The sequence below is a fragment of the Eptatretus burgeri genome, chromosome 2, assembly GCF_056783735.1.
Source record: "Eptatretus burgeri isolate ZD-2024b chromosome 2, Ebu_testis_v1, whole genome shotgun sequence".
Classification (NCBI taxonomy): domain Eukaryota; kingdom Metazoa; phylum Chordata; class Myxini; order Myxiniformes; family Myxinidae; genus Eptatretus; species Eptatretus burgeri.
The window spans coordinates 145,143,208-145,160,325 of record NC_140962.1 but is presented as its reverse complement, the minus strand read 5'-3'; the positions used below and the strand labels follow the sequence as shown (position 1 = coordinate 145,160,325).

General features: G+C 48.1%; 1 protein-coding gene across 8 annotated transcripts in view; it reads right to left on the bottom strand.

The window, feature by feature from the left end:
• The window catches only part of LOC147033430 (uncharacterized), a 68,551-nt gene that overhangs the window by 14,267 nt on the left and 37,166 nt on the right, over positions 1-17,118 (bottom strand). For 5 of the 8 annotated variants that reach the window (XM_085871618.1, XM_085871620.1, XM_085871619.1 and 2 more), the window contains one exon: positions 12,012-15,943. The exons of the other annotated variants lie outside the window; for them this stretch is intronic. In XM_085871618.1, coding sequence (XP_085727744.1) covers positions 14,451-15,943 — 1,493 coding nt within the window. In that variant the 3' untranslated portion in view covers positions 12,012-14,450. Of the gene's footprint in view, positions 1-12,011; positions 15,944-17,118 lie in introns of those variants that run through there. 8 annotated transcript variants of the gene reach the window in all.

The following is a 17,118-nucleotide window of genomic DNA, read 5'->3' as shown; positions in this document are numbered from 1 at the left end:
TTTAACAGGCTACGCCACGACATCGTCGGCGATACGTGCAGCGCGCGATGCCTAAGTTAAACTATCGTTGGGCATAGGTTGTGAACGCCGACAACAGGCTAAGCATTCGTTGGTATAAGTTATCTATAAGACAACGAAACGTTCTGTGCCCATTACTAATATGTTATGCATACGACCAACACGTTATGAATACGATCAAAACTTTAAAAAAACATCAAAATTTCAGCGTACGCCAACATTTTACATACATTTTTATACGTTGCCATTGCTGGCTAAATCGTCAAGGTGTGACAGCGCCTTAATGGGAGGTAATTGTTCACGCATGGGAGGGAAATGTTGATTCATCTCAGCTCACAAACTACGATTGGTCATAATGAAATCCCGTGATAATGGAATAGGAACACAATCGGTTGCCCACAATTGGTAGAAACCCATGATAGCAGAACCCGTGATATTAGAGGGTTTCCTGTGCAGCAAAATATCTCAAAAGGTTATGGATGGATTCCAACGTAATTTGGTGGACAGGATGGGTGTGTGACAAGGAAGAATTGATTCGATTTTGGTGAAGATCCGAATTCGAGAATTTTTGAGGTGATTCTTCACCATTGCCTGGCGTTGCCTTAATGGTTCGGGTGGTGGGCTTTGGATCCTCGGGTCCTGAGTTCAAATCCCGCTGAGCTGTTCAATTAATACCAGGTGGGGTTAACTCGGCCTGTCATCCTTCTGAGGTCAGCAAAATGAGTGCCAGCATGCTGGTATACTGCGTCGGAGTGGCGACCCATCCAGGATTGTGCCCAATAGCCAAGGAGACTGCTTAGGCAGCACCAACACTCTGCACAGAGTATGGTCCCATACTGACCAGAATTGCACACAATATTATAGATGTGGCCCTCACTAAATTCCTGTGCAATGTTAACACCACCTCTTTTGATTTATAAATGATCCCCCTCTGAATAAAACCTAAAAACCCTATTTGATTTACCTAAGTAAAGGAGTTTATGAATTCATAAATGGTGCATACCAGATGTGTTAGGAATCATTGGTGGTTTTCTGAGATTTGGAAGTATTTTATAAATAGATGAAAGGTTTTCTTGAAACAATCGTTGGTGTTATAGATTGTTGAAAATAACATATTTGACGTTGACTTTGTGGTTTTGCTATATCTCATTATAAAATAAGTATCCTTGTGTTTCCCATAATGCTGCTCACAATCTCGCACCATGTTGCACCATCTCATGCCATCTTGTGATTTTACACGCTGTTCCGCCATAGCGATTTCCAAATGGATGTTCATTTAAACTTAACAAAATGATGGCTCGGTTTTCTTCCCTTGCTGATAACATGTCATTGTTATGTTTGTGACAGGTTAGTACAGTGCAAATGTTCATTTATAGCACCGTTTGCTCTGTCAGTAGTTGTACTCTGATGAGACAGCCTGCCACACGCCATAATAGTGGCCGTGGGAAAAAAAATAAAATCCTAACAATCATTCAGGATGTTGGTTGTGTTTTTGCATTAGAAATTTGAGAGTTGGTTAATGTTGTTATATTTGTGGGGGGCAGGGGAGGTTATTGCCAGAGAGCAGATAAGAATGGATAGAGAAGCATAGTCCGTGTATGAGTAATAAACCAATCTCAATGTAATAAGTTGGGACACGTCAGCTTAAGGAATGTCTTGTTTGAATGTGCACCATGCAGGGGATGGTGCATGGTAATAATTAGTTAGGGATTATGGCTAAGGAAATTGTGTATAAACCCCAATGTAAACCACTACTGGGGATGCCGGGAGACTTGGCAAGAGAGGAAGAGTGGGGCAGAGCTATGGATGCCTCCCAAGAGGCGGAGCTCGGATCGCCTACCAGGGGTGGAGCGTTGCCCGGGCATGAGGGAGGAGCGAAAAAAAGAGTGGTTGGTCTGAGGGGGACGGAGAACACCATGGAGAGAAGGAGTCTGAGGAGAACAAGGGCTGAGAGCCAACTTGAGGGAGGAAAAGAGGGCGGAAGAGAGCTCTAAGAGGATCATCCTGTTTTGCCTGCCTTCACCCTGTCCTGTGCTTGTTCGTCTGCCTGCTACATGCCACCCATCATCTTGCCTGTCATCCTCCTCGTGGCTGCCCTGCAACCATTCTTTCTCTCCCCTCCCCACCCCCCCTAACTACCACCAGAGCGTAGTCTCCAGGTTTTGTCCCTTTCCCATCTGTGATTGAGTCCGGAGTGAGGTGCCTTAGTTTCTTTAGATTTATTTTTACCTCACTGTACATATTTAGTTATTTATTAATTGTATTCCCTTCCTTCCCTCGATACCCGCCGTCGTCTCCTCTGCTGCGATGACCATCCTTTGGTCATCTTCTTTGGTTTCAGGAAATGAACCCATTGATTTCAAACAAAAGCTTTAAGGTTCTTGAATTTTTCCACACGAATCGCACCCGCGTAGTCGGCCATCATTTGGAATGTCTTCCACAGTAGTTTAAACTGTTCGGTACATCACGGGATTTTAACCTCCCGCCGCAACGAGCTCAACGTTTATTGTGCCATTGATGCTACAATATTTCCAATTTTGGTGATTCTAAGTAAATTGTTCTGATATTGTTGCGAATTCGCGCCTGCCGGCATGCGATCGGCCGCGTAACTCCAATCGCAACTGCGTCGCCCACCAGACGGACAATTCAGTTGTGACCCTCCTGGAACTACCGCCAGGAACCAGTCATGGGTGGGGGTTTAACCTCACCACAGCCCAGTCCGCATTCTACCCGCGCAAAATAAGGTGAATCGCCGAATGCCCATATACCTAAGTACCCGCGCGGGCAACCTACCGAGGGGCTGCCCGGAGGGGCTGCACCGCGCTGCAGGTCGGCCTGGGACACGAACCACTTCAAGCGGTCCGTTCCGTACTATAGTGATAACCGAGCGGTGTTATCGCCAACCTCGACGGATCCGATTCTCTTTACCGGGCGTTCAAAACCCACTACTCATTCAACGATGCAAGATGGCTTTTCAAAAGGGAAACATTCAAACAAAGCACATTTATGAACGATTTGCACGTATTCAGGCAAGACAGTCATGCACGTATGTACAGCCAACACAATGGAACATGTATACAGGCAAGAAAGCAATAAAACCGAATATAAGCAATGAGAATGCACAATCACTTATACGAGTCTACTTGATAGACGGCGCCACAACATGCATTCAAAAGAAGAGAAATGGCCACCCCCAAAGACAAGGGTGGCAGACGGGATCCGTGGACCCTATGTGGCGTGGAGCCGGGATGACCGAACGGGCACACGAGACCGATGCGTCTTACCCGCACCCTCGCGGTGCGACGATGGGCAGGTCTCGACGTCTCATCCCCACGGCAGCTAGGACAGCCGCGCCTGGTTTGCGGCCTTGCAACGATGGGCAGGTCATGACGCCTTCTCCCCACGGCAGCTAGGACAGCGACGGCGAGGTGATCTGGGCCCCGGCATCGCGGTTGAGAGGAACGGACGGGTCTACCGACGCTCTCTCAGCGTGGTTGCTTTACAAGAGTTGATGCCCTCTCAAGCTCCGTCCGTCCCTCTACGATGCGCGAATCACGCAGAGGTTCGATCACCTCGGACAGCCTTGGCGCTGGCAAGCTCTCTCCGGCTGTGGTCTCCACGTAGCCCTCTGGTGTTCTCCAGGCTCTCCGATCCTTCCTGACCGCCGCAGACTGCCCTTGACTCATGCTCGGCTCTCCGACCCCTCCAGACTCAGAGCTCCACCGAATGACTCAACTCGACCCACAATCCACAACCCCGAAGCTCCGTTCTGCTCGTCCTTATATAGGGCCGGGGAAACGAGATTCGACCCTTGCACTCTGACCTTTGACCTCCAGCGAGCCGACGTGGAAGAAATCACCAACGCGCTCGGTCTGACAGCTTGACCTTCGACCCCCGGAAAGCCGACATGGTAGATATCACCGACGCGCTCGGTCTGACAGCTCGACCTTCGACCCCGGAAAGCCGACGTGGTGGAAATCACCGACGCGCTCCTTCTGACAGCTCGACCTTCGACCCCCGGAAAGCCAACATCGTGGAAATCACCGACGCGCTCGGTCTGACAGCTCGACCTTCGACCCCGAAAAGCCGACGTCGTGGAAATCGCCGACGCGCTCGGTCTGACAGCTCGACCTTCGACCCCCGGAAAGCCAACATGGTAGAAATCACCGACGCACTCGGCCTGACAACTCGACCTTCGACCCCGAAAAGCCGACGTCTTGGAAATCACTGACGCGCTCGGTCTGACAGCTCGACCTTCGACCCCGGAAAGCCGGCATCGTGGAAATCACCGACGCGATCCGTCTGACAGCTCGACCTTCGACCCCGGAAAGCCGACGTCGTGGAAATCATTGACGCGCTCGGTCTGACAGCTCGACCTTCGACCCTGGAAAGCCTACGTCGTGGAAATCACCGACGCGCTCGGTCTGACAGCTCGACCTTCGACCCCGGAAAGCCGACGTCGTGGAAATCACCGACGCGCTCGGTCTCACAGCTCGACCTTCGACCCCGGAAAGCCAACGTCGTGGAAATCACCGACACGCTCGTTCTGACAGCTCGACCTTCGACCGGGGAAAGCCGACATCGTGGAAATCACCGACGCGCTCGGTCTGACAGCTCGTCCTTCGACCCCGGAAAGCCGACGTCGTGGAAATCACCGACGCGATCTGTCTGACAGCTCGACCTTCGACCCGGGAAAGCCGACATCGTGGAAATCACCGACGCGATCCGTCTGACAGCTCGACCTTCGACCCCGGAAAGCCGACGTCGTGGAAATCACCGACGCGATCTGTCTGACAGCTCGACCTTCGACCCGGGAAAGCCGACATCGTGGAAATCACCGACGCGCTCGGTCTGACAGCTCGACCTTCGACCCCGGAAAGCCGACGTCGTGGAAATCACCGACGCGCTCGGTCTCACAGCTCGACCTTCGACCCCGGAAAGCCAACGTCGTGGAAATCACCGACACGCTCGTTCTGACAGCTCGACCTTCGACCCGGGAAAGCCGACATCGTGGAAATCACCGACGCGCTCGGTCTGACAGCTCGACCTTCGACCCCGGAAAGCCGACGTCGTGGAAATCACCGACGCGATCTGCCTGACAGCTCGACCTTCGACCCGGGAAAGCCGACATCGTGGAAATCACCGACGCGCTCGGTCTGACAGCTCGACCTTCGACCCCGGAAAGCCGACGTCGTGGAAATCACCGACGCGCTCGGTCTGACAGCTCGACCTTCGACCCCGGAAAGCCGACGTCGTGGAAATCACCGACGCGCTCGGTCGCACAGCTCGACCTTCGACCCCGGAAAGCCAACGTCGTGGAAATCACTGACACGCTCGTTCTGACAGCTCGACCTTCGACCTCCAGCGAGCCGACGTGGTTGAAATCACCGACATGCTTGTTCTGACAGCTCGACCTTCGACCCCGGAAAGCCGACGTCGTGGAAATCACCGACACGCTCGTTCTGAGCTCGACCTTCGACCCCTTAAAGCCGACATCGTGGAAATCACCGACGCGCTCAGTCTGACAGCTCGACCTTCGACCCCGGAAAGCCGACGTCGTGGAAATCACTGACGCGCTCGTTCTGACAGCTCGACCTTCGACCCCGGAAAGCCGACGTCGTGGAAATCACCGACGCGCTCGGTCTGACAGCTCGACCTTCGACCCCGGAAAGCCGACGTCGTGGAAATCACCGACGCGCTCGGTCTCACAGCTCGACCTTCGACCCCGGAAAGCCAACGTCGTGGAAATCACTGACACGCTCGTTCTGACAGCTCGACCTTCGACCTCCAGCGAGCCGACGTGGTTGAAATCACCAACACGCTTGTTCTGACAGCTCGACCTTCGACCCCGGAAAGCCGACGTCGTGGAAATCACCGACACGCTCGTTCTAACAGCTCGACCTTCGACCCCTTAAAGCCGACGTCGTGGAAATCACCGACGCGCTCAGTCTGACAGCTCGACCTTCGACCCCGGAAAGCTGACGTCGTGGAAATCACCGACACGCTCGTTCTGACAGCTCGACCTACGACCCCTTAAAGCCGACATCGTGGAAATCACCGACGCGCTCGTTCTGACAGCTCAACCTTCGACCCCGGAAAGCCGACGTCGTGGAAATCACCGATGCGCTCGGTGGCGAGAGAACCCTTGCCTCTGCCCGCAGCGATGTCGTTTGTTCAGATCCCGCCGCTGCTGGCGCGAAGATGGCGTCGCTTCAGGAACAAAGGTGATGCGATGTTTGTGGTGTGGGTTTGTTGGCGGTTGTGGAGGTAAAGAGGCGAAGGTGGTAGTGATTTGGTTGTTGAGTTATGATTGGTCCAAAATAACGATAGAAGAAGAAAAACACTATCTGAAAGGGTCGCAGCCCGGTGAAACACGAAGAAATTCCCTTTAACAACGGTGGGGACCTATCTGAACACTCACCGGGATAACTGATCTCAGGACCCTTTATGGTGTTCTGCAAATTTCCACAGCCGTAACATTATCATGACCAGTCAGTGCTTTCAGCACTGTGATCTGCGGTTGCTGAGATACTTTGTCACCTGAGGGTGAGTTAAATAAAAAAGTTCAAATATCACCTTTATTTTCATGATGTAATATATAAAGCTCATTCTAATCACTCACTGACTCACTGATATTAACCTTCGATACCTTCTGGGTGACATAAAAAGTTAAATTTCTGCTTGCCAACGGACATCGAAGCCGATACACCGGGAAAAATCACAGAACTGTCAGAAAGTACCCATAAATGAAAATAAAAATATATGAAATTCAATAAATGAAAAAAATTAATGCAGGTGAGTGACCTGAGACAATGGGGAAGCACGGTTTGTTATTCCTGCGGATCCGGGGGTGGGGGTTCCGACGAAGGCGTCAATCACTGTCCGTAACCAGTTTGGGTTTTCGCACCCTACTCTCGACAACCAAATGTTACAGATTCGGCGCCACCCTAACCACCGCCGTCTCTGGGGTTATAACGCCGGCGGGTTCGGCACAATTCTCGGGTTACGCATCTCAAACCACGATACCAAAATACACCTGTACCTTGCCAGCTGGGGGAATAGACCCGGTTACAGACTGGTTTTGTCAGAGACCGAGCGGAGTCTACCAGTCTGTAACCATTTTGGTTTTTATACCCAAATCGTGCAGATCGTTCCTCGACGCGGCACGAATTATTTCAAAGCGTCAACTTCATACGAATCAGCGAGATTTATTGGGGACATCGGGGAACACGACACAAGCAAAACATTCATGACAATGTTATCATTAATCTTTAACCCGTTCTTAACTAGGGAGCTACGGATTACAGGTTTCGAAGGGAACTCCAACGAGATAAACCTTAAACGACATGCAAACAAGACACGGACAGCATGCAGAGAAGACACAGAGTACTTGGTGATGTTTCACGGACGAGAGGAAAGTGTCAAAAGCACGAATGTGGCTCGTGACAAGCCGATGGCCACGGATTTGAGCCCCAAGCTCGAGCACGCCGTGTGGCAAGATGGCGGCGCCGCACTCTTTCTTCTCAAGGCACTGCTTGCGCACGCCCTCCTCAGCGCGTTCTGACCCCACGCAATGTCGATGGCACAAGACCATCAGATCGATGGTGGGTCTCAGCTGGTCTCTCACAAGGTCCAGCATACAAGTCCAGGCCTGGCCTGTTCACCAGACAAGGTGAAATCGTGGTGTTGGGCTCTGGCAGGCAGATCGGCAGGTGGCTCGACAAATGTGTCGAGGACCTTCTCATGAAAGTCGATCGCCGACTTGACGTGCAGGCAGCATCGAGTCGTTTCTACACAGCAGAAAATCCTCACTCGACACTCAGGCTCAGTCACTCCCTCGGCAGATGGCAGACTCGACCCTCAGGTTCAGTTCCTCCTACTGCCGATCGCACCACACTTCGGTGCTCTTGTCGCAGATTCACCCCAGCCTTTCCTTCGCTCGCTCGCCTCGAAGCCCACTGCAGTTTTACTTTCTCTTTCTCGGCGTACGCTCGCCTCCAAGCCGACTGCTCATCCAGCAGTTCGTGACTCCACACTCGTCGTTTCTCTGTTGCCTTCCCTGACTTTCTTTCGGCTCGTTCCTCATGAAAACAGACACAGCCGTCCCGTGTACAGCCGATCGGCTCCACCTCGGCGCTCTCATGTTCACCACCTTTTCTTTTTGGGGCGCGCCCCTTTACGAAGCCGACAAACTCCTCCCTTCAGTTTCACTTCCTTCTCGAGGCCAATCCCCCTCTCAGTGCGCTGGGCAGAGTCTATTGTCCGGAGAAAGGAAGGAAGAAGAGCCTCTCGGTCCACCACCAATGTACCAACAATGAACAGTCTCTTACACCTCCCGACACACATAGGTCAGGTATGGGAGCATGTGCCAGAACAGCGCGTCGCTGCGTCCACTTTCCGCCGGTACTCCAGGGGCCTCCGTCTGGCCATCCCCCAGGCAGATGCCAGGCCCATCCCCATCTCCTTCAGATGATGGTCAACCTGTTGCAACCATGAGGCACGTGGTCGGCCCACTGGCCTCCTCCACTCATGAGACTCCCTCGCTGAGAGAATCTGGTGAGCAGGATCAGCATCAGGAAAACAAGCCACATGTCTATACAGCCGCAACTGACGCTCACGGACCATGCAGGTAACAAATCTCATCCGAGTCTCTCTCAGCAACCGCTCGTTGGACACAAAATCCGACCAGCAATAGCCAAGGATTCTCCGAAGAGACCTGGTACCAAAGGAATTAAGTCTCCGTCTCAGATCCTTGGTCAGAGTCAAAGTCTCACACCCATAGAGCAAGACTGGAAGTACCAAGGACCTGAAGACTCGGACTTTCGTCCTCCCGCACAGGTACCGGCAGCGCCACACCCCATAATCCAATGAATCCATGACTCCCCAGTCCCGACCCAGACGTCTATTGACCTCTGACTCGCAGCCAGCAGAGACATGAATATCACTGCCAAGGTAAGTGAATCTCTCCACGACCTCAACATCCTCACCACAAACAGACACAGACAGGACAGCAGCATCCAAGATGTCACCGAAAGCCTGGATCTTAGTTTTGACCCAAGAAACCCGTAATCCCAACGGCTCCGACTCCTCATTCAGCACCTCGAGGGCCCCCAAGAGGATGTCTAAAGTCTCCGCAAAGATGACTGCATCATCTGCAAAATCAAGGTCCGAGATCTTGACATTCCCAAACGATGCACCGCAACTTGATCTCTCCGACATCCTCCCTAAAATCCAGTCCATACAAGTGCTAAAAAGTGTGGGGGCAAGTACACACCCCTGACGAACTGCAGTAACAACTGGAAATAAGTCAGAGATGGTACCACCACACTTCACAGCACTCTCAGTACCAGAGTAGAGTTCAGACATCAGATCGATCAGTTTTAGTGGCACCCCACGAAGACCAAGAATCCTCCAGAGGACATCCCGATTCACTGAATCGAACGCTTTACAGAGATCAACATAGGCTGCAAGCAGCCCCTGCCGAAACTCTCGTCTGCGTTCGGTGAGGACACGAAGTGCAAGGATACGGTCAATCGTTGACCTCTTTGGTGTAAAGCCTGACTGCTCTGGACGCTGGTGCTCAAGCAGATGGTGGCGAACCCTATCAAGAATTATCCGAGCAAAGACGTTGCCCGGCACTGAGAGCAGCGTCACCCCTCGGTAGTTGTTGCAGTCTTGGCGATCACCCTTCCCTTTCCAGAGAGGGACAACAAGGCCCCTCTTCCAGTCAGTTGGGATGATGCCTGTGTTCCAGGCAGAGCACATAACTGCATGCAACGACACGAGTGCAGCATTTCCACCAGCCTTGAGAAGTTCGGCATAGATGCCACAGATCCCTGGAGCTTTACCCCGTTTCAACTGGTTCACCGCAGCCCGTGTTTCCACAAGCGAAGATGGACCACAGTTGATTCGAGGGTCAGCAACAGGGATTGTAACACCCTTGACGTCCAACTCGACAGCTGGGGGATCAGCCTGGTACAACCGCTCAAAGTAACCGGCCCAGCGGGCCTTCACTTCAGACTCCTCTGTCAAGAGCCTACCACTCTCTGCTCGAACTGCAGTGCTCCGAGGGATGGGCTTGGATGAACGTAATGCGCGAATTCCCCTGTAAGCGGGACGAGAATCACCTGTCCACAGGTGATGCTCTACCCCCTCACAGATTCCTCGCACATAGGCCTCCTTGTCCACCCTCAGTGCACGTACAGTTTTACGCCTCAGCTCCCTGAACAGCTCAGCTCTGCCATTCAGCCTGGCCCTGCGACTCTGGTCAATGGTATCCAGTGTCCCTTGAGAGACAAAATTCTTCTTTGCCCTGCGGTGAGCTCCAAGGCATCCACCAGCAACATCAAGGACGGTGGTCTTGAAGGCGCTCCACAACTCTTCAGGACCCCCAAAGCACCCAGACCCCCCAAGTGTCCACTCAGCCTGTTCGCAAACTCCTCAGCTACTCTCTCATCCCTGAGCTTGGCAACATCCAGCCTAGGCTGGGATGGTACCATTCTCCAGGATTTAAGGTGCAGCTTTAGAGTTGCTACAACAAGCCTGTGGTCAGTATTGAGGAACTGAGCACTCCGGTAGACCCTGCAGTTCTGGATCATCCTCCAACGACCGTCATTGAGGACATGGTCAATCTCCTTTGCCACACCACCAGCGTTGGAATACCAAGTCCAGCGATGAGTTTGTGGGCGCTGAAACCATGAACCAGCCACCCTAAGTCCATGACTTCTTGCAAAGTCAAGGAACTTAGTGCTATTCTGGTTCATAGTTCCTGACCCATGGGGACCAACACACACCTCATAACCATCCCTATCAGTTCCAGTCGATGCATTGAAATCCCCCAAGACTAGAAGTGTATCTCGTCTGGGGCACTGATCAACCACAGACTCGAGTGTGGCGTAGAATGCATCCTTCACGGTGAGATCACTCGCCTCAGTCGGAGCATAAACAGAGACCAGGGAAATGACACCTAAGGAGTGGCGAATCCTTAATCTCATAATACGCTCGTTGACCGGTGTTACCTCAATTATCATTGGGGTCAGCTTATTGGACACAGCTACAGCAACTCCTTGGGTATGGTAACCATCAGAGCGACCAGACCAATAGTAGGTGTAACCACCCACCATTATCTCGCCGCAATCCGGTCTCCGAACCTCAGAGAGAGAGAGCTGCAATCCCGATGTCCAAATGCTTGAGCTCAGATGATAAGAGACAGGTGATCATCCTCTCTTAGGGATAGGACATTCCAGGCACCCACCCGAAGGGACCGCCTCAGGTTAACCCAAGGAGACCGCCGTCTGGTGGACGACACCTCAGCACCACTCCGACACACTCTCCCGCAATCTGACCCAGGGATGTTACCCCATGGTTTCCCTCCTATCATCAAAGATTGGGGGTCCCGAAGGCTTTGCCCCAATCCCGTCATCCGGTGAGCTGCCCTGTGAAGGGAAGCTGCACAGGAGGTACTCCCACGGAGTGGGTTTTCAGATTTTTTTTGCGTTTTTGCGTTTTGTGGAATGAAGGGTTTTACGGTGGCCGGAGTGCCGATCCTGCCACCAACCTCCTAATAAGAAGTGACCCAACTGCAGGAGGACATCCGCAGACACAGTTGGGCACTAGATATGGATGGCCGTTGGCTCACAAGGAGCTCCTCCACCCTTTGGACACACATGTAGCGTCCATTTACCGAACAACCTGGCTAAACATGCATTTAATGGGGGATCTGGGCTAATCCTATATTTAGTAACACACTAAGGGCCATTTCTGCAACAATATATATATATATATATATATATATATATATATATATATATATATATATATATATATATATATATATATATTTGCGAACTTTGTTTGTCATAGTTTCTATATTCCTCCTATGTCATCACGATGTTCATTTTGAACTCCAGTTTATAGCAAATTCCATTTTAGAAATGAGGGTACGAATGAAACTGATGTATTAAGCTGTGATGTTCAAGAATGACAAAGTACAGTTCATGTGTCTTGAATTTATTGTTCAGGTTGGTGGGAATGATGACATTATTGATTGATAATCGTAATACTTTTACAAGCCAATAACCATAAGATGTTATCTGGTATTCTGTAATTGATTGGAACTGTATTTGATTAGCCCCCCCCCTCCCCACCCCCACTGGAGACGGGATTTTGCAGTCATGTCTGCGAGTCTGTGTCTGTCTGGGATGGAACTTGCTTTTACCATTTGAGCTTTTTTCATCAAATTTTCAACAAACCTTTATTATGAGAATATTGAGAAGGCAAATTAATAATTTGGTCAAAAGGTCAAAGGTTAGCATCACATAAAATCGTCACTTTTCATCCAATTGACCTGAAATTTTAATTATTATTTGAGCTTTTGTCATCAAATTTTCAACAAAGCTTTTTGGTCATACTAATAATAGAGGAAGTAGTTTGTGATGTCATAAACACATCACAAATCACCATCATCATTTTCTTCAATGGTGAGAGGATTTGTGAACATCTCATCCACATCAGAAAATGGAAGTTCCGTATCACGGGTGCACAATGATGTGCAATGTTCTCTGGTTGTGGTCCCAATTGTTTGCAACAACCAGAAGGAAGCTGCCAACCTGGTACCAGGACTCAGCTCTTGTGACACCATATGTCCTTGAGTGGCTTTTACCTTGAATAGATGGACATGAAGAACCGCAGATGTTTGGAAACAACCAGAGTCTGTGGATGAGATGATATACCACCGGCTGAAGAGGGTTTCAATCATCAGCTTTCATCTCCCAAACTTGATTGTACAGATAGGTGAAAATACAAAGAAGACTGATATAACTGAAGTTGCAATGGATGCTCAAGGAGCCTGGGTCAAGTTTCATGTCATCAACATCACTGGTACTGCGATAGAGTTCATCACTGCTGAACCAACCTGCAAACGTGTGCACCAATGGACTATTCTCCGTAGATTATTGTTCCTTTGTGTGTACTGGTGTTCTGACGTGTTTTTTTTTTTACATCACGAGAGAAAGTGAAGGTGCTTTCTATCCCTATCTTGCAGAACCTGCATCTTTCCAGTTGACTTGATCCCACCAACTTCTTTAAGCCATTGGTCTGGTGTCTTTGATATTGGGCATTGGTAATGACTCGTTCTCCATCCCAACTAATTTTACCTCTTCTTAGCCATTCCAAAGAGCTTTCCTTGTCAATCCCTCTTCTGTCAAGCTTTTTTTTTATCTTCCTGCTCTTTTGTCATTCTCCCATTTGTCAGAGTATATCTGCTGATATTTCTTTTTGTACTTTTTCTTTTTTTTTTCTTTGTAATCAATGGAAATTTGTGTTTGTTTCTGTTTCGTTTTCCTGAGTGGTGTTCATCCCTTGCACGGTCTGTTTTTGGAAGTTTGTTGCTAAATGGATTAAGGATCCCTTTTCTGGTCTGTTGTTTTCTTGCTCGTGTACAAATCTCATCCGATCGTCTGTTGAGTTTTTCACATACTCAGCTAGTCCTACACACGATGTTCTGTGTACTTGGTTAAGCTCCATCAAACCACCTTCTCCTCATCTCAGAAAGCACCTCAGTATACATTGATTTTTGTAGAACATCTTGTGCTTTGTTTTCTAGTTCCTGTATTGTTGTACTTTCATCAAATGAGATGTTGTTTACATCCACTACCGAAAGTGAAGGAGGTTATGTTTTCACCCCTTTCTGTCTGTTTGTTTGTGTACAGGATATCTCAAAGAGTTATGGACGGATCCGGATGAAATTTTGTGGACAGGTTCGGTGTGTCACAAGGACGAACCGATTAGATTTTGGTGAAGATCCGGATCTGTCGACTAGAATTTTGAAAGTTATTCTTCACCAATGAGAGATAGGGCCAAGAATGAGATACAGCACGATATCTCAAAAAGTTGTGGATGGATTCGGACGAAACTGGGTCAACATGTTGGGTGTGTGTGACAAGGAAGAAAAGATTCAATTTTTTTGAAGATCCGAATCCAGATTTTACAATTTTTAAAGTGATTCTTCACCATTGAGAGATCAGGCCAAAAACGATATAGTACTGTCTGGCATGATATTTCAAAAATGTATTGGGCCTCATATGTTCTCGTGGATCAGGCATTACGTGATGGAGGTCTGCCCTTCCAGTTATTTTTGTTTCTCTTTATACAAATGTGTATTTGGCACATTTGTCAAGACCAAACTTCATCTGGATGTCCTCAGAGTACTGCTTTACTCGTTTCAGTTGATCTGACAATTCATCATTTGGGGCGAAGAGTTCTAGATCATCCATGTACAGAAGGTGCGTCACCTTTCTTCTTTCTTTAGTCATTTTTCTGTTGCACATCAGACTTTTTTTTTTTTTTAGGGATATTGTCACATTCCGTTTCTGTTTCCCAAGTTCTCGGTATAACTTTTTCGGGCTGTTTTCAAACTGTTGATTTCGATTTCTTCAGTTGTTGGCCTCATCATAGTTTTTTTTTAAATTTTCCCTGCTTTCTGTTCCGGTGTGTTTTCTTTTATGTGCAGATAAATTCGACGAGTCATTAAATGCCTTGTTACACACAGAACACGTGTAAGGCTTCTCTCCGCTGTGTATTCTTTTATGTTTAGTTAAATACGAAGAACTATTGAACACCTTGTTGCACACAGAACACGTGTAAGGTTTCTCTCCGCTGTGTATTCTTTCATGTATAGATAAAGATGACGAATGATTAAAGACCTTGTTACACACGGAACACGGGTAAGGCTTATCTCTGGTGTGTATTCTTTTATGTGAAGCTAAATTTGATGCGAAATGAAACAACTTTTTACAAACAGAACAGGTGTAAGGTTTCTCTCCGCGGTGTATTCTTTTATGTAGAGATAAATACGAAGATTGATTGAACACCTTGTAGCACACATAGCACGTGAAAGGTTTCTTCCTGCTGTGTATTCTTTGATGTGTAAATAAAGTTGAAGACTGAACAAACGCCTTGTTGCACACATGACACTTGAAAGGTTTCTCCCCGGTGTGTATTCTCTCATGTACAGATAAATTTGCTGATTGACTGAACACCTTGTTGCACACAGAACACGTGTAAGGCTTCTCTCCGGTGTGTATTCTTTGATGTACCGATAAATGTGAAGAAGAAGCGAATCCCTTATTACACACAGTGCACCGATGTGGGGTCTCGTATTTGTGTGTTCGTTGATGTCTGGTTAAATGTGATGAACAAATATAGGCCTTGTTGCATTTTGAACACTTGAACGGTTTCTCTCCAGTATGCAAACTTTGATGTATCGATAAATATGAAGAAGAAGCGAATCCCTTGTTACACACAGTGCACCGATGTGGGGTCTCGAATGTGTGTGTTCGTTGATGTCTGGTTAAATTAGACAAACAAATATAGGCCTTGTTGCATTTTGAACACTTGAAGGGTTTCTCTCCAGTATGCAACCTTTGATGTACCGATAAATGTGAAGAAGAAGCAAATCCCTTCTTACACACAGTACACCGATGTGGGCTCTCGAATGTGTGTGTTCGTTGATGTCTGGTTAAATGAGATAAACAAATATAGGCCTTGTTGCATTTTGAACACTTGAAGGGTTTCTCTCCAGTATGCAACCTTTGATGTATCGATAAATATGAAGAAGAAGCGAATCCCTTGTTACACACAGTGCACCTGGGTGGCATCAAACCTGCGTGTAGTTTTTCACCTCTTTTCAAACACGATGAGGTGATGTCTTTGTTGCAAACAGAAAACGAGTGTGGCTTCTCACTTCTTTGGCTCTCCTGTTGCAAGATCGTTAAACACTTGTGGCAGTAGTCATCATTGTTGTTTTCAGACATGCCTTTAAATTTGTCAACGTCCTGACAAAAAGTCGCTGTCGGGCGATTGAAAGAAACTTCTCTGTTCACCCGTGGGGAACACTTGGCACAGGAAAACTTTTCCCATTTGATCTCTGCAAAGATAATTCACCAAAAACATCAATAAATCACTTTTACAACGACAACGGCATCCAGAGCACGTGGTGTAGCCTTGCACATTCATTCTGAACAAAAATACCACACTTAACTGAACATGCCACCATTATGGCTCACATAACAGCATCATCCACGCACCCTATTATGTCATAATTTCTTGGCATGGGTTGTGAACATCATTCATTTAATTATGCACTCACATCGGGTCATTGATCAGACAAATGACGTTTCAGGTTTTTGGATAAATATTTCAATTCAACCAATTATGGCTGGAATACCACTTCACCGATGATGTCACTGATCTCATCCTATATATATATATATATATATATATATATATATATATATATATATATATATATATATATATATATATATATATATATATATATATATATATATATATATATATATATATATATATATATATATATATATATATATATATATATATATATACCCCATGAGGAGTTAATGACTCCTGTTAATTAATTTGCCAAGTTTAAATTTTTTTCGTTGAGGGGTTTCGGAGAAAATGTCCAATTTCTTTCCTTTAATCCAACATGGCTGCCATACCATGTGACCTATGGCATCAGAGTTGGCAATAAAATGTTCTCCATGGGGAGTCCATGCCTGATGTTGGCTTAATGGTTAGGGCGGTGGGCTGGGGATCCTCGGGTCCTGAGTTCAGATCCCGCTCAGTCGTTGAATTAATACTAGGTGGGGTTGACAGCCTGTCATCCTTCAGAGGTTCGCAAAATGAGGACCAGCTTGCTGGGATGATTGAGCCATTTGAGTATCCTGCGTTGGAGTGGCGACCCGTCCAGGATTGTGCCCCACAGCGCAGGAGGCTGCTTCGGCAGCACTGACGCTCTGTACAGAGTATGGTCCCAATGGATGGAGTCTCTCCTCTGTTTAAAGTTTCGCATCGATCGCCAAGCGGTTGCAGAGAAAACAATTTAAAAATGAAAATATATAGACGCGCGCACACACACTCACACCCCCCAATCGTTTTGCATCCCCTTCGGGGTGAGACTCATGAGACATAATCCATGAAAAAAAACTCAATGTACTCCCACACTGTCTCATAACAAGTAGCCCATAACTAATTACAAATCATTGCCAACTCTCTTCTTGCACCCTCTGCCCTTTC